At 38.8% G+C, this 27,934-nt stretch overlaps 1 protein-coding gene across 4 annotated transcripts in view; it reads right to left on the minus strand.

Moving 5' to 3' along the window:
* Positions 1 to 27,934, minus strand: part of rab6ba (RAB6B, member RAS oncogene family a) — an 89,320-nt gene that overhangs the window by 49,717 nt on the left and 11,669 nt on the right. For 2 of the 4 annotated variants that reach the window (XM_079628415.1, XM_079628414.1), the window contains exons 1-2: positions 9,504 to 9,610; positions 321 to 379 (exon numbers count right to left, since the gene is read on the minus strand). In XM_079628415.1, coding sequence (XP_079484541.1) covers positions 321 to 350 — 30 coding nt within the window. In that variant the 5' untranslated portion in view covers positions 351 to 379; positions 9,504 to 9,610. Of the gene's footprint in view, positions 1 to 320; positions 380 to 9,503; positions 9,611 to 27,934 lie in introns of those variants that run through there. The other 2 variants (XM_079628413.1, XM_079628412.1) reach the window with 1 other exon arrangement.

Here is a 27,934-nt window from a genome sequence, read left to right on the forward strand (position 1 = left end):
TTTCCAGATTCAATCATAGGCCCGTTCTTGCGTACTAGAGCACATTGCTGCTGATTCAGAGGAGATTGGGGATGAATAGGGAGATGAATAATAAAATTTCGCAAAAGCGTTTATGTGAATCAATAACCACACAACATTACAATAATGTTGAACATTTATAATCAATTTGAAAGAATTGTCCTCACAACTGAAAGACTGAACTCGGCCCATTGTGTTTTATGAAGATTGTGCGAAATGACTCTTTGATGTTGCACAATAAGGGGAGGGACACTTTGAGCGACGGAATGACAAGGACGTCAAGCGGCCCGCCAGCTGCCTACCTGATATGTGTTGTCAAAGCTGTCGTACATGAAGCGTGTGATCAGGGAAGTCTTCCCCACTGTAAGAGAACAAAGAGAAGAGAAACATTAAAATAGAAGCCATTTGAAAGCAGAAGGCAACTGAGGAAGCCAGTGAAGCCTGCCTGGGCTTACTGGATTGATTTGCAAGCTGTGGGCTGCCAACTGTGCTAATTGAAACCTCTGCCAAGAGATCTAATCATTCAATAGAAGACTTATCCAGAAGGTCGTCAGTGAATTTATGGAACCATTGAAAATCATTGCATTAGGACTAGGGCAGAGTTACCATCCTAAACCATCTCAGTCTTAGATTTGAAAGATTAAAAAGGATTTCTTTTGTGTAAGAATAGACTCGATTTGTCATCGGCTGTCATATGAGACACTGAAATTGCTACATTTTCCAGGGCAGCACATAACAGTGTTTTATTTTCACATCTACATTTCATGAATGTAATATCCTCGTTCTTTTTCGAAGCCCCAAGCAATAAAAAAAATTATTAAAAAGGTAGATTATTTAGATTTTTACTTCTATTGGGGTAGGTTTATTAAATCTAGGGTAGAAACAGTTTAAAATATCCAAGTAACAGCATCACAGAACCTAAACTCGGACTGCAATAAAAACATCAGCACAACTTCATCTGCCCTGCTGACCTGAGATTCCCCTGAGAAGCAAGAGAAAAACACAAGAAAATATACCTGTGTAGATAAATGGATGGATTTACCCACACCCACACATCCACACACAGAAAATAACTCTGAGCTACAGATCAAATAAAGGAGAGAGCAGGATTTCTCATGGCTGAGAAGTCTTTGCAGCAAGTAGACTGGAGGCTGCAGGTCACAAGTCATTTAAATGCTAATTTTCCCTAAGACACTGATCTGTCTCCGTTTAAAAGAGAGGAGGATCTAAATTAATGGGGCTCATAAGGCTTTATCTAATGCTTTTGAGTAAATACTGAATTATGGTTTGGGCTATGCCCCTTTCCCTCCCCATTTAACAAACCGTGATTATTGAGTGCACACTAAACTGTTGGATGGAAGATAGCCAGCTATAGCTGACGCTGAGCTATAGACGACGCCAGCTATATAAACTATATCCGACGCTGAGAGGCAGCCGCTAAAGCACAACGTCACATACATAAACCATCAGCTCCTACTGCAGTGAGACCAGTGGGAATAAAACATCCACTTAGATTTGCTTTGCTAAAGCAGCAAATGTGAGTTGAAATATTGGACATTTATTTTTTCTCTTCTCAATACAACAGTTTGAGGTCGGTACAATTTTTTTCCAGTCTTGTCTTTAGTGTCACATGATCCACAGAAATCATTCTAATATGCTGATTTGAAAACGTTTAAAAAAAACGTTTCTTATTGTTTTTGTGCAGTTTCATATTTTTGTTAAACTGAGTCTAGGATTCTTTTGATGAATAGAAAGTTCAAAATAATTTATTTGAAATAGATTTTTTAGTAGCTGGTCTTTAATGTCACTTTTGAGCAATTTAATGAATTCTTACTGAAAAATGGTATTCATTTCTTTCAAAAAAATAAATACAAATATTGCTGACCCCAAATTTTTGAACAGTAGTGTGCAGACATCAGTTTATAGAAAATCATATTTTCCATTCTACAATCTATCTCCTTTAGAATCCACCAAAACGAACAGCTCAAGCTCTGTTACTAATAGATAGAGTGGTGGGCATCTAATTTTAGTCCTGATAAATATTTAATCTCATGTCATTTAGTGGAGGAGAGGGCATCCAACATTTTTCAGTTAATAACTTATGCAAGACACCAAAGCAATAGCTGGACACAGGGCTTAGTGCTTAGCCTTTACTGTGATAGATTGGATTTGGTGCTTTGACTCCACTAAGAGCGCCCATTAGAGGCACAATCAGATAATGGATACAGGATAAGGAAACGGGAAGGAAGAGACTAAAGTAACTAAAGTATGTTGAAAAATGTAAGGATACGCTGGCAGATTAATGGAAGAAGCTACAGATAGAATAGATTAGAAATTGAATTTTGCCTTAAATGAAACACCACATATATACAACTAAAGGAACATTACACAGACTGTTTAATCACAGAGTGCCGCATACATACATTTACACAAAAATTACACTACTGTTTAAAAGTTCAGAAACAGTAAGATTTTTTGAAAGACATTGATACTTTGTTTAGGATTAAATTGGTCAAAAGTGACAGTAAGAAGCTTTACACTGATAAAAAAGATTTCTATTTCAAACCAATGCTATTTTCAACTTTATTCATCAAAGAATCCTAAAAAAAAAACATGCATTACAGTTTCCACAAAAATAAGTAGCAGCATGACTGTTTTCAACATTGATGATCATAATAAATGTTTCTTGAACACCAAATCAGCATATTAGAATAATTTATGAAGGATCATGTGACACTGACTGAAGACTGGAGTAATGATGCTGAAAATATAGCTTTGATCACAGGAATAAAGGATATTCTCAAATATATTATAGTTAATAGTTTTAACAGTTTTTTTATTGTAATAATGTCAAAATATTTCTGTTTTTGAAACAAATGCAAAATAATAAATGGTAGATGTACATTTGAAGAAATAATGAAAAATAACCAATACAAAATTAATGTTTTAAATATTAAATATAGAAGCATGAAATCAATGAAAATAATAAATGATAAAACATTACAAATAATACATTATAAATAATTGTGTAATGAAATATGCTCTGTTATGGCATCTTCAAAGTCTAAGGCTGCTCTGATGCTGCATTTCATTCACACAGAACTAAAGCAACAGACCACCCCAGTATTTTCTCACACATTTTGAATGATTATTAATTGATAAATGAATAAGTAAATTAACTGAATTTGTATGTTGCACTCACATGCAATGTCTAAAATAAACACTTGACAAGCAAAATGTAAAACATGGCTTTGACAACTGAAATAAAATACAACATTATAAGTCAAACTCTAAGAAAGCTTATATAAGTGATGAGTGCGATTAAAAAAAAAAAAAAAATTCTACTAAATCAACAAAAGAACATTAGTCTTCTAACAACTTTTACCCATATTTAGAATGCATAGTTTTATTTTTCTCCAGAATATTCATTGCATAGCCACACCACAATGTCTCTAGATATTTTTTTTAACAGGTGCAGTTTATGAGAAAAAGACTACCTCACTTCAAGTGACACAAGGACCTGTTATATTTGTATATTTTTCATTATAAATAAGTCTAAGAAATGAAATCAAACTCAAGTGTGAAAGCTTTCACGAAACGAAACGATCCATATTGTCCAACACTCTTACTACTTAAGACAAGAAAAAAAACCAAGAAGGGACAATTGACTTTCATTGTGAACATTAAAAATTAATATTTAATGAATATTCATTCTTGGGCAATAACAGTGGAAATAACACTCCAATAGCTTTTTTTTTTTTAGCCAATACTATAAGGAATGCTTACACTGAAATTGACTTGAAAAATAAGCCCACCCTGAGAAATTATTTTAAATCCAAATCTTATTAAAGAAATATACTGATAAAACATGGACGCAACCGACAGCAGAGTCTTCTGGTACAGAGATTCGGGTCTTTGATATCTCTTTAATACATACTCGAGGCGCTGCCTGATAAATGTTAGCAGACACACCATGAACTCCAAGAACTGAATTTAAAACAGCTTTATTTCATCACTATTATATATTCATGACAAATCCACTCATGTATGCTGATAAAATCCTCAGTACTTAATGTTGTCAAACCAAGTTTCGGGACAGAAACACTCTGAATGTGAAATGCCACAGACAATCTATCAGCAAATTAAATAATGAAAGCATATCAGTTCAGCTAATGAACTTCATTTTTAGGCAAGTTTTTGTATCTTATCATGCAGGAATCATTTAACTGTAATTAGTGCTTCTGATAATTAGCATACACTATTCAGCAGCATTAAAATACAGGGCTCGTGTAGGGCTCTGTGAAATATTTTATTTGTATTTTTTGAAAAAAATAACAGGTTTACTGAATAATTGAATGAAAAAAAATCTGTTATTCCACACAAATAATGTTTTACTAAATGATCATTACTATTATTATTATTATTATAAGTTATTACACTTATATTATTATAAGTTAGAAGTTATATATTAAGTATTTTTACAATGGTAATATAACCAAACCAAACTTTTAAATCACAGCAGTTAAAGTTAGCAGTTAAATCACAGACACTTTGTATTTGAGTAATTTTACCACCTTACTTTTTATATATTAGCCAAAATTCTGTGGCATTCTTCATTACAGTGATATGACTGATTTCCATGATTCCGTCCGTCAGTTTTCTGTCCATAATCATAGAGCCCTAATCATTGCTCAAGCCATCACACTTCACTAATGAAATCAAACTACAGAGAGACAAGAGACGCAAGAAGTGCAGTGGAAAGCAAACTATGGCGGCAAATCAATGACAATAATAAACGAGCTGATGCTGGCGCGCGCGGCAAATGACTTTCGCGAGCGAATGCGAGCTCATTCAAGCCCTCGCGCGCGCAGACATCTCCTCTGCACGCAGAATACAAGCCCTTGATTGCAAATCACAGGCGTCCAATCACTAGTGACTTCCGGGAAAAGGGATGTAACCAATGACATTTGAGGTTATTAAAACACTAAGCCCCGCCCCTCGACTGCCAAAAATAAAAGTGTTCGAGTGAGCAAAAGCAGCAGGCGAGAGCAGATCGAGCGCGAGAGCGTGGGGAATGATCATGCGCGTGCGAGGGCTTGTATTGCGTGCAGAGGAGATGTCTGCGCGCGCGCGAGGGCTTGTATTGCGTGCAGACAGAGCTTACAGTCTATGGTGCAGAGGAGATGTCTGCGCGCGCGCAGGGCTTGAATGTGCTCGCGAGTTCCCGTTTCCTCGCGTGTAGATCTGTTATTCGCTCGCGAAAGTCATTTACCGCGCGCGCCAGCATCAGCTGTGCGCTCGTTTATTATTGTCATTGATTTGCCGCCATAGCAAACAAACAGCAAAAATGTTGCTGATCTACATAGTGACACCTGCACAGCTCCCCTTAATGCATCTCTGTCCGTCAGCTATTCACTGTTTTTCATTAGATTCCCAGGGAATCTCATCTTTTACTGCAAATTATCTGATTCATCAAACTCAGCATAGACTGAGGGGCATAAAAACACATGGAGAACATTTAGAGGGCCGTTAGCTAGATTCTGTAGTTAAAGGCACATACGAGGCCTGATAAAGTGGGAACTGAACATCTTTTCCAACTGGAGAACTATATACAGTCACAAAGAAATGTTTTTTAAACAGAATCTGAGCCAGCATCACGGACCATAAGGGTTTCCCTTGCAAGTGGTTTGGCCTCCTCCTCCATGCATCCTTGTCATATGTCTTGCACACATCCAGTCCATTTTTCTTCATTAGTAATATCTGAGAGGTAAAATAGGTGAAAGGCAGCTCTTGACATGCAATCATATTGGCAGTGTTGAATTCTATTTTTAGCTCCTTGCATTTTTTCCGTTGTCCATAGACAACAGGTTAAAGGGATGGTTCGGAGTAATTTCAACCTATAGGCTTTCAAAAGATTAATCGCGATTAATCGTATCCAAAATAAAAGTTTGTGTTTACATAATATATGTGTGTGTACTGTGTATAATTATTTATATATATAAAAACACACACAATCATGTATACATTTAAGAAAAATTGGTTATATTTATATATAAAATATTTATATATAATATAAATTATATAAATGTATATACAGTATATAAATGCAAATATTTCTTAAATATATACATGAATTTGTGTGTATTTATACATAATAATTATACACAGTACACACACACATATATTATGCAAACACAAACTTTTATTTTGGATGCGATTAATCGCGATTAATCTATTGACAGCCCTGGCCGCTTGAACTACAGCGATCTGTCACGCCACATTAAAGAGCCACAAAACCACATTTATTGTTTAAATCTTTTGATAAAATTTACAAAAATTTGAATGCTGTTTATCAAAAGTAACAAATATGTTAAAAGTAACAAAGCACAACGCTTGTGATCATTGGATGGAAGAGAATTGTTAATGATATTGTTAGCATCTACAAAGCTGACATGTTTACCTATTTTAGTTGATCCACATTGTGTGCACGTAATAGACTTTCTGCACTTCTACTAGGGTGTTCATTTACTGACAAGGAAAGATGATCTTCTGTGTCTCTGGCGTTTACTCTCTCATGCTGACACACGACTGGAGCCTGCTTTCCAGGCTGCTGCTTTCTTATTAGCAGGTGTGCTGTCAGCATTGGTGTTCAAAAAGTCTGTTTGAAAAAGTCTGATATTTTTTATTTGTCATGTTTTTCTGATGCAGAATGTGGATCCTCGCTTTCCCCATGTGTATTTTAACGCGTAAACGTTACGTTTTTTCCACTGAAACTTTAAAGTGAAAAAAGTCTAATTTTATTACGTCAGCACAACAAAGGATGTGATATGCTTATTATCACAGAACACCCAAAGCATTTCATGCTCATATTTTAAATCATAACATGTACATTAATATTGTTGTCGCCAGTGGAGAAAATACCATGTTTGGTTAACCGTTTTAGCCGCAAAATAACAAACTGCCTTTAGGTTTGGAATGACATGAGGCTAACTAAATTATGAAAGAGTTTTCAGTATTCTGTGCATGATCATGTGCAGATAAAGCTATATGATTTATAGGTTATTAATATTCAGTATAGGGGAGATCATGGATGATTGTAACACTGCTTGCTTGAAATGTCAGCTCAGTGTTTTTTTCATTCACAACTTATCAAAAACTTTTATATAATTTCCCCACATCTATCGGATACAAATCAAAGTTGTTACGCTACTTATGTAAAACTTAAACTAGGCCTGGGTGACATGACCAAAATCATATATCATGATTAGACGAGTAATGTTATTTCTTGATAATCACAAGCAACAGGGATTTTTGCTAAAATATGTCTAACCATACCAAATTTTTAAATACCATTGAAATTTTAACAATTCTTAGTACCAATTTTAATATCACACTAAAACTATCTCCCTTTTCAAGTTTTAGGTAAATGTAATATAATCACATTAAACAAAAGATTCTGCTGATTCAGATGACTGTTCTGTCATATAACATGCATTCATCTAAACGCAAATAATAACACAAAAGTGAAAAGTTGATTTTTCTACCTCAAAATAGTTTTTCTGTAAATATTTGCACACAGAGACAACTTCTACTAAACAGACTCCTTACTTTGTGTTGTGTGAGGGTACATATACATTAAATTCAGTTTGTTTTCTGCTAACACGGTGTTTTTACATGGCAAATGAAGGCCTCCGGATTGTGGAAATCAATGTCCTCTAAAAACCATCTAACCTTAGCACCCCATGATCCATATTCAGCCCGGCTTCCACCCACCTTTTGCGCAAAACTGTTTCATCTTGACATTTGAACAAATCAATATTTTTTTTTTCTTCAGGGCCTGAGACCTATCGATTGCCATTAAACTCTAATTAATGTGGAGAGGTACGCTGGTCTCCCTCAGACACTGAGAACAAAGAGCGGCCCTTTGAACACTTCTCCCTGGATACCAGCCCCTACATGAGACTGAGTAGAAGCCCCAGTCACTAGCTGATCTAACCCTGCTATGTACAAAACCTTAGTTGTAAAGAGCCATCGATACATCAACATCAAAGCCGCTCGCATCTAATGCTTCCTAACATGGTCATGCAATTTGCATATGCAAATGTATCTCCCTTGGAACTCTATTAATTAGGCTTGGGTGTTGCCACGATGAGGCCAGGCTTTGTTTATTGTGATTTGTTGGTATTCACAGTACAGCATAATGGCGCACTCTTCTAATCCCCTGCTGTTAAACGTCAACCATAAAGACCAGTGGATAGACTTCTAATTTGCTTATGGTACAAGCCAGCTTTAGCAACAATATGAGGTGCAGTAATTACCTTGATCTAAAACCTCTCTAGAGGTACCACTTTTTTGTAATGCAAAAGCTCCTCTATTTGCGGGAGGGCTTCTTACCTCAACCAGAATTATAATGTGTGTACGTTTTCAAATTCAGGTTAGCAGAATGTCCTTTGTATGCTATTACAACAAAAAAGTAATTGAATGGCCACTATGAGAAGCTTCTGCTGAATGCACTGAGCCAAACACTCCATGGGAGGTCACTATAGCTATCAATTATACAGTGATGTCATAGACAGCTTCATACGCATAAGTGCTGTGCTCGAAGTCACACAATCGAGCAATTAACAGGTTTCTCCTTTAATCAGTGGTGCCCCCTATCTGTCCGTTCAAAGGCACAGTGGTGAGGGTTGCCATCATGAGGCCCAATTAAAACCAGTACAGGAACATCTGCTGCCCCTAAAAAGCTGTTACTCGGCATCTTAACCTGCAGAGCCCACACACCTCTAGACTGCCAGATTAAAGGCTTGCTCACTGCGGTTAGAATGAGGAGATGGAAAGGAACAGAAACCACATGCTAAATGTCAAACTTACACCTTCTGGACAAGCAGCCACAAAGGTAGAACACTGATATACACTATATATATACACTACATAAGCTTTATGAGCTTTCAAATTACTGTAATGATGTTTTTGGGTCAATGAAAAATAACTGTCTAAAATAAAGAAAAGGAAAAATCTGTGACACGTTTTTTAATATATATATATATATATATATATATATATATATATATATATATATATATATATATATATAAAACGTGTCACAGATTTTTCTTTATATTATACAGATTATATCTTTATATATATATGCATGGTTATATGGTTTCGAAAAATGGTCACACCTTAATTTTTTTTCTAAATGTAGCCTAATGGTGCGTTCACACCGGACGCAAATAGCGCGTCAGGCGCGAGTGATTTCAATGTTAAGTCAATGCAAAGACGCGTCTTTGCATTGACTTAACATTGAAATCACTCGCGCCTGACGCGCTATTCGCGTCCGGTGTGAACGCACCATAATGACTCCAATAAATATTGAGTAAAAGTATTAACATAATTCTTTAAATGTTGAATATTTGTGAGTGCACTATACACATCTTAAAGGGATAGTTCACTTTGAAATTAATTTTTGATATGTTTTAGCTTACCTCAAGGGCATCCAAGATGTAGGTGTCTTTGTTTCCACAGTATTTTCAATTTAGATATTTTTAGGTCAAACCGTTGTTGTCTGACAGTCATATCATGCAGGTCTATGAAGTCCACCTCAAAGAGCATGCACAGAGAAGTCCAAATTAAACATGAGTTAATGACTCGTAAATGTAAGTACACATTGATGGCCTGAGACACGAAACGAGCGGTTTGTGTGAGAAAACGAACAGTATTTATATCGTTTTTACCTCTTGTAATCACAGTCACGTCCAAGTACTCTGAGGGCGCGCGCGCTTCCTTCTGTGTGACGTGTACGCAGACTGGTGCATAGATATATATACACTAGATTTCGCATTAAATACATTTGTTCCAATCTGGTTCCAATCCAATGAACTGCCGTAGCCAAGGCGAAATCTAGTGTATACATCTATGCACCAGTCTGCGCACACGTCACACACCAGGAAGCGCGCGCGCCCTCGGATGACTTGGACATGGCTGTGTTACAAGAGGTAAAAACGATATACCGTTCGTTTTCTCACACAAACCGCTCGTTTCGTGTCTTAGGCCTTAGGCCATCAATGTGTACTTACATTTACGAGTCATTAAATCATGTTTAATTTGGACTTCTCTGTGCATGCTCTTTGAGGTGGACCCCATAGACCTGCATGATATGACTGTCAGACAACAACGGTTTGACCTAAAAATATCAGAATTGAAAATACTGTGGAAACAAAGACACCTACATCTTGGATGCCCTTGAGGTAAGCTAAAACATATCAAAAATTAATTTCAAAGTGAACTATCCCTTTAATTATTATTATTATAAAAGGTAAAGTATGTTTTTTATGATTATAATTATGTTTTATTAATATCATTAATTATTAATGAATAAATGTCATTATGTTTTAGGGGTCACACCACATGACATTTTACAACCTCAACTAACCTTGCCGTCTGAAATCTGAAATTTAAAGAGACTTGACAGTCATGGGAATCTGGAGCTTTCCTGTTATGTTTTATTTTTTTTATTCCTCTATGTTGGTTGCATGACTTTTTCTAAGAATAAGACCTTAGAATGAACAATGAACAATGCAATTGAAAGCATTTTTGAATACATTATTATTTGACAAAAAAGGGTCAAATTATCAATTGTCAAATTACAATAAGCTAGAAAACTAAGGGCTGTGCCTAATTAAAGCATGGTTATTGACTACTAAAAAGCTTGTGTCTGAGTTTTAGGCTGTATGGTGTAGGCGACGGGCATCAGCCCACACATTTTTACTATGGCTTGCTGGAGAAAATCCCAATAAGTTTTCTTTTAGGCTATTACATTAGGGTAGGTTTTCTGTAGCTATTCCTTAGCCAGTAGATGGATTAATGGTAAAGGTAATTGGAGAGGCTAATTAAAAGGAGTCTGCGCATATAAGGGCACCCAAGAGGATGGGTTTAATTTATTTTATTCATGAATACTTCTGTCAAAAAAAAAAAAAAAATGGTTCAACTTTACCTTTTTTCTTATGTGACTTTTAATTGCATCTTCTGAACTGGATATTGTTCTTATCAACTTGGCCTGTTTTCTATATCACACAAAAAATGAAAATCTGTTTTGAAGTATATTGATCTACAAAGAGGTCAGAGCTCCAGCTTTACCTTCCAGCAATTCAGTGGAAAAGATGCTTTTAGTGTAGCAAGGCTGTTGCTGTGCATGTAAAAGGTTGCTCACACAGGACGTGTTCATGCGTTCAAAGGCAGCTAGGTGTGGAGGAATGGAACAGGTGGTCTCAAGATACGTTTTTTTTTCTGATCTTAAATGCTTAAAACAGTGTTTCACATTGCAATGGTCAAAGACGTAGGAGAATGAATCATGTGTGAACGGACACAATGTAAAATATAGAATGGATGAGGGTCAATTACAAATAAGAGTAGTAGCCTACTTAAAAAAATAAATAATAATCTCTTCAAAGTGTACTCTTTGTATTAATCTTAGTTTCACATGGTTTTTAAGAACTTTTAAAAATGTTTGTTAATGTCTCTAAAAATGTCATATGGTGTAACCATCAAGTAAAATGTATTAACGTATTTTCCTCACACCTTATATGCGTGCATATCTTAAACATTATTTTTCCAATAGTTATTTTTCTCTTTCTTTTTACAAATGTCATGAATTATTAATTCATATATATAATTACATTTTCAATAATATAATTGGCCAACAAATTAACAGAGCTGTGATGACTCTGCAAGCTGGTTTATGATGAAAAGGCATCTAAAGCTGATTTGGCCAGTCCAGAATAAACAGATGCACGTTCTCTCTGAAGGTGGCGCTTACCATCTCCAAAACAATGATATCTCTCAGCAGTGATCCCTCACTACAGCGTGCCAAAGAGAAATGGTTCCTGCTTTACCCTCTGGGGCATTACCATCATGCAATCCCACTGAGACTGAGAGCCAATCAGAGTCCTGCACCACGCCCTAGGACGGTTTCCCACTTGCGAAGAAAAGGATAAAAATAAACGACAGCCGGGTGGCCATCTTGGCCCTGCCTCCTCCACACGACACTGGGACGTGAGCCCAACCCACCGGAAAGAAACATACAGCATCAAAAATTCATTAGAGACAGAGAACAGGAGAGCTGAGAAAGAAAAGAGTGATGGAGCTGAGGGAAGCAGAGGGGGTGAAAGTGGGATGTCAGTAGAGATAGTAGATATGGATGTTTGTTCTGTTTGGCGTTGGCTTGAGAAGTGTTAATGCACGGAGAGAGAGAAAAAAAAAACATGCTTTCTGCTCCAACCAAATTTTTTTTTAATTCTATTTATTTAGCTGTTTCTCGTCTTGCAAAGCCATTTTTTTTGCTAGTTGATTGCTGATTAAATAGAAACATATTTTAGCAATTTTCTTGTTCAAAAGATGCCTACAATAGTTAATTAAATATAACTAATATGAATGTTACAAGTAGCAATGACAGCATGTGTCATTTGATTACAGTACAATTGTGTGATTGCTTTAATACAACATTCAATAACATTTTAGCATTTAAGTCAATCGTTTTTTTTTAAATGGGTTTTTCAGTTAAATGCCTGAAATAAGGTCTACAATATAAAATACATCAGTGATAGCCCCTTGTCGTTTTTAGAAACCTTACTAACAAGTGGCTAAATGGGATCGCAGAGGTTGTTGGGGATATTAAACGTCATCACGCAGAAAAGGTAAACTCATCTACTTACTAGTCCACTTTAATCATACTATTGTAAACTATTCTTACTCAAACTTTCAGGGCCAATATTTCTTTAAAAGAGTTATATACATGTGTACAATCATATATATTTTATTTCAAAAGTCTAGTTTCAGAGGGTTTATTTTATGAGGAACTATTGTGCACCTGTTCACCTTCATTGGCTTGCCAGTGAGAAGACTCAATATCCTCCAAAGAAAAATACGCCTGTCTGTAAAGACAGCAGACATTCATTAGGCTCAGATGAAGAAGTGAAAAGGCATGAGATTGGGATTCGGCAGTGCAGTGCAGTTTGCTTTTAAAAGGAAGTCATGTTTGCATAATTAACTCAGCAATCAGGAAGCTCACAGTATGTTCTTCTGAAATTATCTTTACCATCCAGTCAGGCAAGAACAAAGAGACATAGACAATGAGCTGTGTCATATTCTTCTAGATTACAAAATATCGGATTTTTGAAGCATCCATTGTCAGCTCCATATATATATATATATATATAAAAAAAGTGAAACGTGTCGTTTTTTTTGCATGTTAAAATAGAGAAAACTGTATTGTTTGGTACCGTAGATACCCAACATAATCATATCTGTTTGTTGGATGGGTCAGTATTTGACAATTGGTGATGCTTGTGGCACATAAATTACACACTTCATTTTTAACTGTGGCATTTAAGCAGATTAAGTATCATTGCTATGTTTCCTTCCTAACTAATAATAAATGTCCGCACACTACTTGCTTTCTGGACTTTAGTCCCATCACCTCATTCCCTTTGTCCCAGAAATAATCCCAGATTTTCAAATTCTTTTGATGTACTGTGAGGGTATCGTTGAGCAGGATTTGGAAGACTGCTATATGTAATCCTCTTTCTGCAAAAGGAATGAATGGAATGAGTAAGCAATGTCTTCATCCATGCCCCTTAAAGGTCCTCTCAGAACTCAAATGAAGCCTGAAAACACACCTCTAGAAGATTCCCCTCCTGAAATGTACATACAATTCTTGTTTTAAATTAAAGAGAAAAAAATCACTATATACAGTAGCACTTAAAGTTGTACTTTGACAGTATCTGGATTGTAATTGTTGCAGGATTCTCTATGCCTAAGCTCAGTATTTTAAAACATGTAGAGATAAAATCCTAATGCCAGAGCAAGACATTGTTTTACAAGTTTTACAGTCTCTTGCAATTTGAGTTTGTTAGATGGCTAGTCCTTGCTGAGAAGACCTCTTTTTTTCTACTCTTGAGAGCAAGTGTTATTCCTGTGTGTGTTAGCCCTGTGATGTACAAGCCATCCATGTGTGTTTCCCTGTCAATGGTTCAATTTGCTGGGAGAGGCTTTAGCATTCCTGTAACCCTACATAGGACAAACAGTTAGTAAAATGGATTAATGGATGGATGCTGGTTGACCAAGGAAAGTCCATCCATCCATCTTCTTCCGCTTATCCGGGGCCAGGTCGCGGGGGCAGCAGTCTAAGCAGAGATGCCCAGACTTCCCTTTCCCTAGCCACTTCCTCTAGCTCTTCCGGGGGGACACCGAGGCGTTCCCAGGCCAGCCGAGAGACATAGTCTCTCCAGCGTGTCCTAGGTCTTCCCCGGGGTCTCCTCCCGGTGGGACGTGCCTGGAACACCTTCCAGGGAAGGCATCCAGGAGGCATCCGGAACAGATGCCCGAGCCACCTCAGCTGACCCCTCTCGATGTGGAGGAGCAGCGGCTCTACTCTGAGCTCCTCCCGAGTGACCGAGCTCCTCACCCTATCTCTAAGGGATCGCCCAGCTACCCTGCGGAGAAAGCTCATTTCGGCCGCCTGTATCCGGGATCTTGTCCTTTCGGTCATGACCCAAAGCTCATGACCATAGGTGAGAGTAGGAACGTAGATTGACAGGTAAATCGAGAGCTTCGCCTTTCTTCACCACGACAGACCGGTACATCGACCGCATTACTGTTGAAGCTGCACCGATCCGTCTGTCAATCTCCCGTTCCATCCTTCCCTCACTCGTGAACAAGACCCCAAGATACTTGAACTCCTCCACTTGAGGCAGGAACTCTCCACCAACCTGAAGTAGGCAAGCCACCTTTTTCCGACTGAGGACCATGGCCTCGGATTTGGAGGTGCTGATTCTCATCCCAGCCGCTTCACACTCGGCTGCAAACCGTCCCAGTGCATGCTGAAGGTCCTGGTCTGATGGGGCCAACACGACAAAATCATCTGCAAAGAGCAGAGACGAAATCGTGTTGTTCCCAAACCAGACACCCTCCGGCCCCTGGCTGCGCCTAGAAATTCTGTCCATAAAAATTATGAACAGAACCGGCGACAAAGGGCAGCCCTGCCGGAGTCCAACATGCACCGGGAAGAAGTCTGACTTACTGCCGGCAATGCGAACCAAGCTCCTGCTTCGATCGTACAGGGACCGGACAGCCCTTAGCAAAGGACCCCGGACCCCATACTCCCGGAGCACCCTCCACAGGCCGCCACGAGGGACACAGTCGAATGCCTTCTCCAAATCCACAAAGCACATGTGGATTGGTTGGGCAAACTCCCATGAACCCTCCAGCACCCTGTAGAGGGTATAGAGCTGGTCCAGTGTTCCACGGCCCGGACGAAAACCGCACTGTTCCTCCTGAATCCGAGGTTCTACTATCGGCCGTATTCTCCTCTCCAGTACCCTGGCATAGACTTTCCCGGGGAGGCTGAGAAGTGTGATCCCCCTGTAGTTGGAACACACCCTCCGGTCCCCCTTCTTAAAAAGAGGGACCACCACCCCGGTCTGCCATCCCAGAGGCACTGTCCCCGACTGCCACGCGATGCTGCAGAGGCGTGTCAGCCAAGACAGCCCCGCAACATCCAGAGACTTGAGGTACTCAGGGCGGATCTCATCCACCCCCGGTGCCTTGCCACCGAGGAGTTTTTTGACTACCTCGGTGACTTCAGCTTGGGTGATGGACGAGTCCACCTCTGAGACCTCAGCCTCTGCTTCCTCCATGGAAGACGTGACAGCGGGATTGAGGAGATCCTCGAAGTATTCCTTCCACCGTCCGACAACATCCCCAGTTGAGGTCAACAGCTGCCCACTTCCACTGTAAACAGCGTTGGTGGGGCACTGCTTCCCTCTCCTGAGTCGCCGGATGGTTTGCCAGAATCTCTTCAAGGCCAGCCGATAGTCCTTTTCCATGGCCTCACCGAACTCCTCCCAGGCCCGAGTTTTTGCCTCCACAACCACCCGGGCTGCAGTTCGCTTGGCCTGCCGGTACCCGTCAGCTGCCTCAGGAGTCCCACAAGCTTTGAGACCAATCTTTCATTTGAAAGTCATGTGTCTAGTATATGTAAAACCGCTTTCTTCCATCTTATAAATATATCTAAATTACGTCATATGCTCTCAATGAATAATGCAGAACAATTAGTTCATGCGTTTATGACCTCAAGGCTAGATTATTGTAATGCTCTACTGGGTGGTTGCCCTGCACGCTTAATAAACAAACTACAGCTGGTCCAAAACGCAGCAGCTCGAGTTCTTACCAGAACCAGGAAGTATGACCATATTAGCCCCGTTCTGTCAACACTGCATTGGCTGCCTATTAAACATCGTATAAATTTTTAAATATTGCTGATCACTTACAAAGCACTAAATGGTTTAGCTTCGCAGTACTTGAGCGAGCTCTTAACGCATTATAGTCCTTCACGTCTACTGCGATCTCAAAACTCCGGCCAGTTAATAATACCTAGAATATCAAAATCGACTGCTGGCGGTAGATCCTTTTCCTATTTAGCACCAAAACTTTTTTGGGGTTTTTTTGGCACCAAAAAGGGTTTTGAACCGCTCTTAGTCTGACCCGTCGCCTAGGACCTGTTTGCCTTGGGAGACCCTACCAGGGGCATATAGCCCCGGACAACATAGCTCCTAGGGTCATTCGGGTACTCAAACCCCTCCACCACGTTAAGGTGGCAGTTCAAGGAGGGGTTTGGAAAGTTTGCCGGTTAATCTTGTAAAGAGGCCTTAAATCCCTGTTGAAAAAAAACATATTAAACCAGACTAAAATGACATGCTGGTTTTAGTAAACAGGAATTACAATTGAGTTTAATCAAAGCGGAATTAAAATGAATAACTATAACAAGATATAATTTTTGAGCAAGAAAAACTTAATGTTTGCAAAATTGCAAATCAGCTACACATGCCCTTTCCAAGTAGCCAAATCAACTTATATTCCAACTCATTAAGGAGAAAGTTTACCCAAAAAATATAAATTCTGTCACCATTGATTTAATTTGTTCTGTGGATCATGAAAGAAGATATTCGGAGAAATGTCTCAGTGTCTCTGTTTTTTTTGCCCACAATGGAAGAAAATGGTCACCAAAATTGTCTGGTTAGCAACATTCTTCAAAGTATCTTCTTTTGTGTTCTGCAGGAGAAAGAATGTCAGAGAGGCTTGGAATAATATGAGGGTGAGTAAACTATGACAGAATTTTTTTAACCATCTATTTCATCTAGTCAATATGCCTTGTTTGAATCTTTGCTGAATAAAATATCTTAAACCACCCTAATATGACTTGTTGGTTTTGTCTGGTTTAGTCAGGACAAACTTTGAATGTTCTTAAAGTTCTTAAATCTTAAAGTTTGTTGAATTTATATGTATTTAAGACACTTATACAATTCAGTAAATTTCCTGTCATTCAAAGTCCAATTCAAATTTGGGAAGTGGCTAAATCAAGTGAAATTTTAACCAATTAATTAAAATGGAGTCTATTCTTATTTTCTACATTTTGACCAACACTGCTGGGTGTGTTTCCCAAAAGCATCATTGGCCACCTATGGTCGCAATTTCCATTGAACTCTGTTGGTAACGACAGAACTTGCGATCATAGTTGGCTTTAGGAAACACACCCGAGTGGGTTTGTACTGTAAAAAACACAGTAAAAAATACAGTGTTTGCCCATTATAGAGGTCAATAAATGCCTGATGTCTATGCTGACTGTACTGTACAATGTTTACCCGTAATTTGAATGGCAGTGTACTAAAGTTGTTGGAGATGTGCAAATAACAGAGGAGCAACAAGCCTGCATAGGGTGTGACAGTGACTGTCAAAATTTGTGACTTGCATATATTTTTCGTAATGCTTAATGCTCTTCTTTTATTTGTACATCTCCAACAACTTCAGTACACTGGCATTCAAATTACGGGTAAACATTGTACGGTACAGTCAGCAATAGACATCAGGCATTTATTGACCTCTATAATGGGCAAACACTATATTTCCCCCTCTTGCTAAAGAGATCAGAGCCTTCACTCAACTGCAAATGAATCTCAGCTGAACCATTCACTCACTACTAGCAGAGTGTAATGAAGCGTTTTGCTTCATGGTATAAGGTCAATGTGCTGCACACCAACAAACACACACCAAAGTAGTGACAACGGATTTAAAATATATGACTCCAGAGGGGGTTGTGATTGCCTTGAGAGAGAAGATGGGAGTCATATGTCTGCCATTTGAGGCCAGTCAGCCAGGAGAGGCTGGTTTAATGTTTCAATGTTTAAATTAGATTCTCTTCAACCACGGCGACTGCCTGACTGGAAACTGAAAGACTCAAAAACGTCTAACCCTTGAAGCATGTCCAATGAGATCAGGTGAGCATGAAACTTTCCTGCTGTCACCAGCGGCACTCTGCTAAAGCAAAGTGGCAACAACATGCATATTACATCAAGAACAACAACCAGCACACGTCAGTGTGTCACTGTTTGGAACAGACCTTTCATTGTTGTACAAGTGTACAGTTGTAGCTAATCGAAATTATTCAACCCCCATTACAAATCAGGTTTGTTGGCGAAATGTACAGACTTGCAGGTGTTTGCACTGAACAAATCAAACAAAGGTAATTGAAATAGCCCAACATAACAAATGTTTCAAGTGGTTTCCCCAAATTTAACTGAAAATGCCACTTTAATGACTTCTAGAGTTTCAAAATGATTCAACCCCCTGAATATAATCCCTAACAGCACAAGTGTTGTCACAGACAACAGGTGTTGTCTCTGATAACGTGACACTTAACAAACCTAGCCAGTTCAGATATTTCATGTGTTCTAACTCAAGCACACCTGGTGCAGCTAATGAAACCCTTGATTAGTTGTATCAGGTGTGCTTAAGCTAGAACACATGACATATCTGAACTGGCTAGGTTTGTGTCACGTTTGACTGCATGTTAGAAATATGGATGTTAGAAATATACGTCAAAAGAATGGTTCAAAAAGTTAAAAGAAGATATCATCACCCTTCAGAATCAAGGAACATGATACAAAAAGATAGCGAAGGCACTAAATGTTCCTAGAGACACCGTGGGAAGCATAGTTTCTAAGTTCAAAGTTAAAGGAACAGTGGTTACACTACCTGGATGGGGCAGAAAATGGAAGCTATCAATGGCTGCAACTATTTTTTGAGAAGGCAGGTTCAGAAAACCCTTGAGTGACTGCAAAAGACCTGCTGCAAGACCTGGTGGCATCAGGCACTGAGGTTTCAGCTTGCACAGTAAGGCGCATACTAACCGCATGCCAGAACTCCAAGACGTACACCACTATTGACCCAAATGCATAAGAAAAGTCAGCTCTAATTTGTTCAAAAACATATACAGTAAATAAGGCACAGAGGTTTTGGGATTGTGTTCTGTGGAGCAATGGGAAAAATAAAGGAACTTTTCGGGCCTATGGATCGACGGTGTGTTTGGAGGAAGAAGAATGAAGCATTATGCTGAAAAGAACACAGTTCTTCACAGTTCTATCTACAGTTAAGCATGGTGGTGCTCTGTGATTCTCAGGGGCTGCCTTGCATTTGGCACTGGAAACCTGCAGCGTGTGGAAGGCAAGATGGATTCATTGAAATATCAGGAAATCATAGGAGAAAACGTCATGTGAGGAAGCTGAAGCTTCGGCGTCATTGGACCTTCCAACAGGACAACGATCCCAAGCATACCTCAAATTCCACCAAGACTTGGTTGCAGAAGAAGTCCTGGAAGATTCTACAGTGGCCATCACAGTCACCTGACTTGAACCCCATTGACAATCTCCGGTGGGATTTGAAAAAGGCGCTTGCAGCACATAAACTCAAAAATATGACTAAACTGGAGGCAATTACTCATGAGGAATGGGCTAAGATTCCTCAGAAACGCTGCCAGAAGCTGGTGTCTGGTTATACTGTACATCTCGTTTGCAGCAGGTCATAACAGCAATGGGGTGTTCTAAGATGCTTGCCATAAAGGGGTAAAATAACTTTGAGACTGCAGAAGTAATTAAAAGTGTAATTTTCAGTTTAATTGGGGGAAACATTTGTTGTGTTGAGCTATTTCAATTACTTTTGTTTAATTTGTTCATTGCAAGCAGCTGAACGTCTGTAAATATTGCCAATAAACCTGAATAGCAATGGGTGTTGAATAATTACAACTGTAAATAATGAAACCCAAGTTCTGACCGAAAAACTAAACTTAACAACTAAAAATAGGATTTTCTATTACAATACATAGAAATCAAATTAGTCCCCCAAATCAAATATCATGCTGTACAAATCATAGGGTCAAGATCTTGCTGATTAGCCTTAGCAGTTAGCCCATAGACTGTAACGTAGATGCTATAACCATAACGGCTATTTCTACGGACCTATATACGCAACCATTCGGCATATTGGAACGGGCAAAGCTGGTCTGTTGACTCTGTTGAACACAAGTTGACTGTGTCTGCAACCATGGTTATTCACATGTATAAATATCTAGTAGGCTTGTCAATATTGACTCCCAAAATCCATATTTTAGTTAATGCAGTTTTTTTTTTCTAGTTACAGTAGCTAAATAACTCTAGAGAGGAGCATTTTGAGCATTCGGTAGAAAATTGAGCAAGTTATGTTTATTTAAAAAGTACATGCACCATTAAAACACAATGTTACGAGTGAGCAAGCCCCCTGTGGCAAGATGGCCGCCGTGTGCGGACGTCGACCTCCATTGGCCAGCAGCGCGGACGAGACATCTAGCCTTTATTATATGATATTTATGGTTCTAAAAGCCAATCCTTTAGATACACCACTCTCATTAAACGGATATGAACAAATGTTTACCTTCTTTGTGTTTAAAGAGACTGAGAGTTGTGAGAGAACAGAGGAGAATTTATACTCCCACTGAAGCTGAATTATTGATCTTTGCTATTTTAATATGGCAGCAGAGGTGGAAACACATTTAATAAACATGGGCAAACTGATCTGTCAGAGGTCTGAGCAAAAGAACACCTAAACTGAGCACAGATCACCCCCGCTGAGTGTGTCATATTATAAAGGGCATATTCCAAGGGCAACAGACAGGAAGGATTAGATATAAGATGCATTTTTCTGTCCTTCTTTCCTTCTAATAAGACTCAAAATTTTAATGTCCTTTCTCATTCTTCTCAAACTGACGACAGCTAAATTTCTGACAGGTTTTTGACATGAATCAAATTACAGGATACATCCTAGACAGGGTGGTAATTATACAAGGAACTTGCGCCAGGCTCTGCGGAGCGATTCTAGTCCTCCTCCATATCTCTGGAGACCGTGCGTCATAGAAAGTGATGTACCAGTCAGTGCAGCAGTGCTGAATATTGCATCTCTGTCTCCTACTGTTTTTTTTTTCTTCTTCCACCAACTTGTATGTTTCTTATACTTTCTCTCCGAGCTCTCTTCCCTGCCTGTTATCTGATTTTCTAACTCTATAGTCTTTGTCTAGTTTGTGTCTAGTTAATGCAGTGACTCATTGCTGTTGAACTAAGCTCCGTCTGTTAGAATCAGCCCTGCAGCCAAGACCCTATAAATGGCTTCCTTGTGTAATGTTGGCCTTCTCGCCCCTAGCGGAGCTTCCCTTTCTCTGCTGAACCCATTTCCGTCTGCAGCCAGACGGCTCTCTGACCAGGGCACACCACCTACAGCTCATTATCTAGGTAACAAGGTGGATGAAGGTCAGTCAGAACGCTCCGGGCTTTCCTCTCTCACTGACTAAGAGTGAGTATCATTTATTATATACATATTAATTGGGCACCACTATAAAATGGTTTGTGTCAACAAATCATTACTATAAGTAAATCATTTGCTTGTGAATAGTTGTTTAGCAGTCTATTATTATAGTAATATTAGACTACATTAGACTTATATTTATTATGGCTCATTTCTATTATTATACTAATCAAACATAATGTAATACATTCACACAAAACAGGGTCCTAATACACATAATATAGCCTTTTATTATCCAATTTAATCTGTTTCTCATTTTTATTTGCATCCACAGCTGTCATTTAAAAGGTTTTTTTTGCTATTATAATATTGTACAAACACGTATTTAATGTATTTAAGCAGGCTGCCAATACACATATTGCTTATATATATATATATATATATATATATTGTAGCTTGTTTAGATGGTGACCATCTGATAAGAGCCCAAAATCCCTCTAAAATCAGCAAATCATAACAGCCTGACCAGGAAAACCATCATATGATGGTTCAAGCTATTTTTCCGCCCAGCAGGGTAAGGTGGTTTGCTGGTCTTAGCTTTATTAAGCTGGTCCAGGTGGCCACCCAGTCAGGCCAATCTGGTTTTTAGCTGGTTTATTTGGGCCAAAACACACCCAGCACAGGATGATCACCATCTTGTGTTCAGGTCTCATGCGATCCGCACTAGTTGTGCTATAATCCGCACTAGTTGTGCTATGAGCAACAGAATTCCCAAACAGCAAGTCAATCAAGTAATTATTCAGCTGTAATTGGTGTCAGAGGCCCATCAATATCAGCAGACAGCAGAAGCAGCAGAGTCATGCCTCACATTAATCATGTGTACGTGTCTAATGACTGCTGCTCTGAGAACCATAAACCCTCAGAGTACTGACAGACAAGGCTGCCAACTTCTGCCATCGCACAGATCCCAGTTTGAGATGGAAATCATCCAGGTAGCATTTTAATTAGTTATGCAAAGTCTGGGCTAAAAGACAGCCCACTCGTGGACGTGGCACTAATTTAAACAACTCCTGTCTCTGAATATATAATAGTTTGTGAGGTTACACTTTATTTTGATAGTCCATTTGAGACTTTCCACTAACTATAAGTAACTTACTGTAGCAACAACATGTCAACTAATTCTCAGTAGACTGGTTATCCAGTGTTAGCTTTAGTAGAATAAGTTGGAATGTACTTGCAAAGTTAGACAGAAGAATGTCTGTTAGGGAGCATCAAAATAAAGTGTAATCAGATAGCAGACGGTCTACTACTCTATTTACTGGTAGTTGCAAAGTTACTTAGTAGAATGTCTAAAGTGAACTATTGAAATTAAGTGTTACCTTTTGTGAAAAGGTAATTCATATGTTTACTCTATGGCCCTGCTTACAGTTTATATTATAATCCAGACAGACTACATTTTCAAGGTGAAGAAACTTATGTGACCACATTGCATTGCAAACACAAACCTAATGCATTCCAGATAACATCAAAGAACTACCTAGCCTGGGAAAACCCTGACAAACTTCCGGCAAATTTGAGATTAGCTCTGCAAGTCCGTCTGGCCAAGAGCCTATTCAAGGCCATTTACAATTTTTCCAAATCGAGGCACCAATCACAAACGTTAAGGCGGGTTTTACACGATGACGATCGCTCTGACTGGTTTTAGGTCTATCCAATCGCGCCCAGTGGCATTTGATCGACACTTGTGGTGACGCCCCTTTGGAAATGGGCTGTGAATATACCTTCCCAAGACCCACTCTCAGTTACAACTGGGAAGGGTCTGGTGTTAACCAGGCTAAGAACTACCAACTTACTTCTCAAATATGGATTGCAGTAAAACATGTGGCTTTCAAAGAAAATAGGTGCCCAATCAAAAAATCTGGATCAGCCCACACATGCACAAAACATCATTGAACTTCTCTGACGTGATGAATTCTATTTCAGTTCCACGTTTTTGTCTAGACTTGTTTAGAAAATAATACATTTCAAGTTTAAAAAGAAAAGTTGCAGGCAGTTCTCTTTTATGGGTCACTGCTAAAAAGCAGCTCACTAAAAGGCACATCAGTCTATGCCACTGCTGCGTGAGTACACAATTTGTCATTGAGGTACATAAAACTGAACAGCACTCTTGAAGTTATAGATAACCAGCTCACTGATACAGGTATCAATTAAATAATCATGTATATTGAAAGAATAAAGGCCAGCCTATTAACCTCACTAATAATAAAGGAAGAAAAACACCTACATACTAAGTAATTGCTGCCATTCAATTCTTTCTTCATTTGGCCTGAGGAAAAAGGCACCACCAGAAGAAAAACCCCACTTTAAAAACAAGACTCTAAGGGAAGGATTCAAGGAATTCATTATCATGGATAAAAAGGAAGGGAAATGAAGGCTGAGGGAGATGTGGATGCTTTGATATTCAGCTTCATGTGAAGAAATAACAAACCTTTTTCTTTCCAGGTGTCTCTAGTTGATTCCTTGCTAACTGTCCCAGTTGGTTTTAGAGTATGTTATTATTACCCATAGAGTCAATCTGAGCCATCGAGGAGGCAGTTTAGCACAGCTGTGACTCAATCTTACACGCGTACGCACGCACGCGCAGACATGCGCACACACACGCGCATGCACACACGCACACACAAACACAAACACACAAAAAAATGGTCTCCATTTGATACCATGCTTAATTATTACACATACCACAGTTTAAGAGTTTGGGGTTGGTTATATTTTTTGTGTTTGAAAGATGTTTCTTATGCTCACCAAAGCTGCATTTATTTGATAAAAAATAAGAAATATTTTGTATTATTATCACGATTAAAAACTGACGTGTTGCTTAATAGTTTGTGGAAACTGTTATATTTTTTCAGGATTCTTTCAGAAATGTAATTTAATTATTTAGAAATATAAATGGCTTAAAACAATGTAAAAGTCTTTACTGTTACTTTTGATCAATTTAACGAATCTTTGGTGAATACAATAATTTGTTTCTTTAAAAGAGTCTATACTGGCCTTAAACTTTTGAACAGTTGATCCTTAAATTGGATCCAGAGTAATAAGCAAGCAAACATGCCATTTTCCCCCTATAACAATCATGATAGTTTAATCAACAAATGGTCGATTTAAACTCATCTGATTTCTAATCTATCAGCAAGTCTCTCTCGATTCTGAGGTTCAAATGAAAAGTTGTACACGGTTGGAAACTCCACAGTAGCAGTTCACCTCCCTGTGCACGGAATGAGGAAAAGAGAGTTCGTCAGACTGTCTTGTCGGAGAAAGAAAACAAAAGAGGTGAGGACAGGACAGGCCCCGCTGACTCACTGATGGAGGGCTGATCTAGAGAAGCCAGATTAACGAGAAACTAAACATCAGCGGCCTGCTGGATTCACTGGAGTGAGACAGAGCTCCATACTGGGAAAATGGCACTTTTCCTCAACAATGACAGCAGCTCTGGGATACTGTTCAGCCATCTGAATAGTCCTCATTTTGACAATTCCTGTCCAAGAGCTATACTGTAGCCTAATGGCTAAAATTATGTCAATTTTGCTAGCAAAAACGTGCATAGTTATACACCGGTTTCTTTTATTATAATTTTAATATGTTGCGTTATTACTTTGCCTCTTTACAAAATGTCTCAAAATATCCCAAGAGAGAACGTCTTTTTAAATGTATTTGTTATTAGTTTTTAAATTACCCAAACAGCTTGCAGTTGGGTAACAGTGCAGGGTTGACAATGTGGAAGTAAAAGATAAAATGCAATCATTCTACCACTCTCGACAGGAATATGTGTGGACAATAGAAGAAAACTATATTCTGATGCGGAGTGTGTTTCAGAGTTAAGCACATCACCGCATTTTACTACACGAGAGCGGCTCATGATCTGGTGTTTTCAATGTTTTGAGCGCAGTCAATGCCACTCCACATGAACTCCATCTCCTTAAGTGTTGTGGGTTTGGATGGTTTATAATGTGCATTTGAAAACACCTTACAATATGCCTAACCCTCTCTGAATTTTTTAAATAAATTAAAATAATAATAATCATTTGCAATATGATTTTGGGTTGAATCACACAATCCTACACACAAGCATAGACCTAGACAACTAAAGTTAATTCAATTCACACAAAAAATGGTTTGAGATCAAATAATAATTGGCAGTCGTAACCACAACCCACTAAGACCCTTGATCTGAAAAATATTTTGAAAAACATAAAATATTGGACCATCATGGAAACACTCAGTGTTTATCCACTAAAAGAGAAGAAGAGAGGTTGAACCACGACATTCGCTGATTTGCACATTGGCATATGGCAGCTCATTTTAATCATGTTTCATAAATTCACTCGCCTCTTCCTATATTGTACATTCCTGCAATTACATTATGCAGATGGAGATTTATGAGCCCGAGCACACTTCAATATCCAGCTTTCCAGCAAAGATTTTAATAAATGCTTGCGTATCAGTCTTAAACGATGAACCCACACTGTGTTAAATCAACACAGTTTAATCCAGCACTTATTGCTGACTTTATCAAAATGTAATACTACAAGAATTCATCAAACATTAATGTTTTTTTTACATTCATATTCTGATAAACTATTTAAAACCGAAGATGTTCTATAACCACGCATCAAAATAATATAAAAGCCAACAGTGCTCTCTGATTTTGATGGTACTATGTACAAGGCCCTATTAGAGTCGTATAACGCCACGTCTGTCTTCAGACAGAAGCACCAGTACTGTGGCATAAAAGAAAAGAAGAAAGCTTGCGATCAATTACCGGCCGTTACTTGGCAGCTGAGTCAATCAATAGCAGATCAAAGCTGCCAGGGATCCGCTTCCTCCAATCCATCAGACAGTGAGACAACGGCAGGATGGAGCAATGAGATGTGAAATGAAGAAGACAGTTATCTCTAGATCCAGCCCATGTGAAACATAGCCTCCAAGTGTTTTTTAACTTCCCATGGCATAAAAAACATGCATGCACACATGCATTCCCTCTGCTTTCATTAGCCGGGAGCACTTTCACAATGCAGGTGTATTGATAAAACATTTGAAGTCTTCATTCTTTGTACCGTAGAAGGGATAGCTCTTTAAACTCGGCATCTCGCCAACCTGGCCTTCCAAGTTCACTTTAAAAGTGAATTGTAGCCAAGAATGGTATGCCAGACTCGGATTTTTTTCTCTGCATTTCACCCATCCAATTTAGTGCACACAGCAGTGAGCATTGAACACACACACCGTGAACAGTGTGAGCAGTCGACAGCCATTTTTTCTGCGGCGCCCGGGGAGCGATTGGTGGTTAGGTGTCTTGCTCGAACCCGCGACCTTCGGGTTACAAGTCCGACTCTCTAACCATTAGGCCACAACTGCCCACTTTCTACTGCAGAGTAAAATGTAAGAGCTCTATTCACAATAAAATAATCTTGGCATACAGTGATATATTTGCACCACCAGGATAATTAAGTGTTGAACAAATTATATAGACACAACAAAAGACTCTAAAAGAATAACAACCACAGTTGCCTGAGGATTCGCAGGCCTGTCTAACCCTCTGTTCTTCTCCCTAACATACAGAATCTCAACACTCTGTTGTGCCCTTGCAGTCATTTCAATTTTAAGGAGCAGGATGGTGAATTATTGCCGGCAGTGAGCTGGGAGTTCTTCTCGTTCGGGGTAACAGTCCAGCAGCACTGCGCTGCTTTATCAGCACTACCTAGCAGTGTCTCCAGGGCCCCTGATAGGACTTACATACTGACCCCATAATGTAGCACTGAGTTTGTCACATGGCTTGAATGTAAGTTCCGACTGCATTGCTCTAGGCTTATAGACTTCTGACTTCACTGCACCAGCTAGGGCTGATGTGAATGCAGAAGAAGTTAAAAGAAAGTCCAAAGCACTATGAGCAGATACCTTTCAATGACAAACAGTTTAATACTGTAGATTAAAGATGTATGCTATTCATCTAGATGTTATTATTTAGCTACGGTCACTTTTGATAAATTTAAAGCACCCTTGCTAAATAAAAGTATTAATTTATAATAAAAAAATTATAAAGGCCAAGCCTTTGATGGATAGATGGATGGATGGATGGCTGGATGGATGGATGGATGGGATTTTTATGCATTTATGCAGTGCTTAAATAAACCAAAATATATCAGACATAGGGAATTGCAAACCCCAAATCAGTCTCTTTAATACTCCCTATTACTAA

The sequence above is a fragment of the Phoxinus phoxinus genome (genome assembly GCF_949152265.1).
Source record: "Phoxinus phoxinus genome assembly, chromosome: 11".
Lineage (NCBI taxonomy): Eukaryota > Metazoa > Chordata > Actinopteri > Cypriniformes > Leuciscidae > Phoxinus > Phoxinus phoxinus.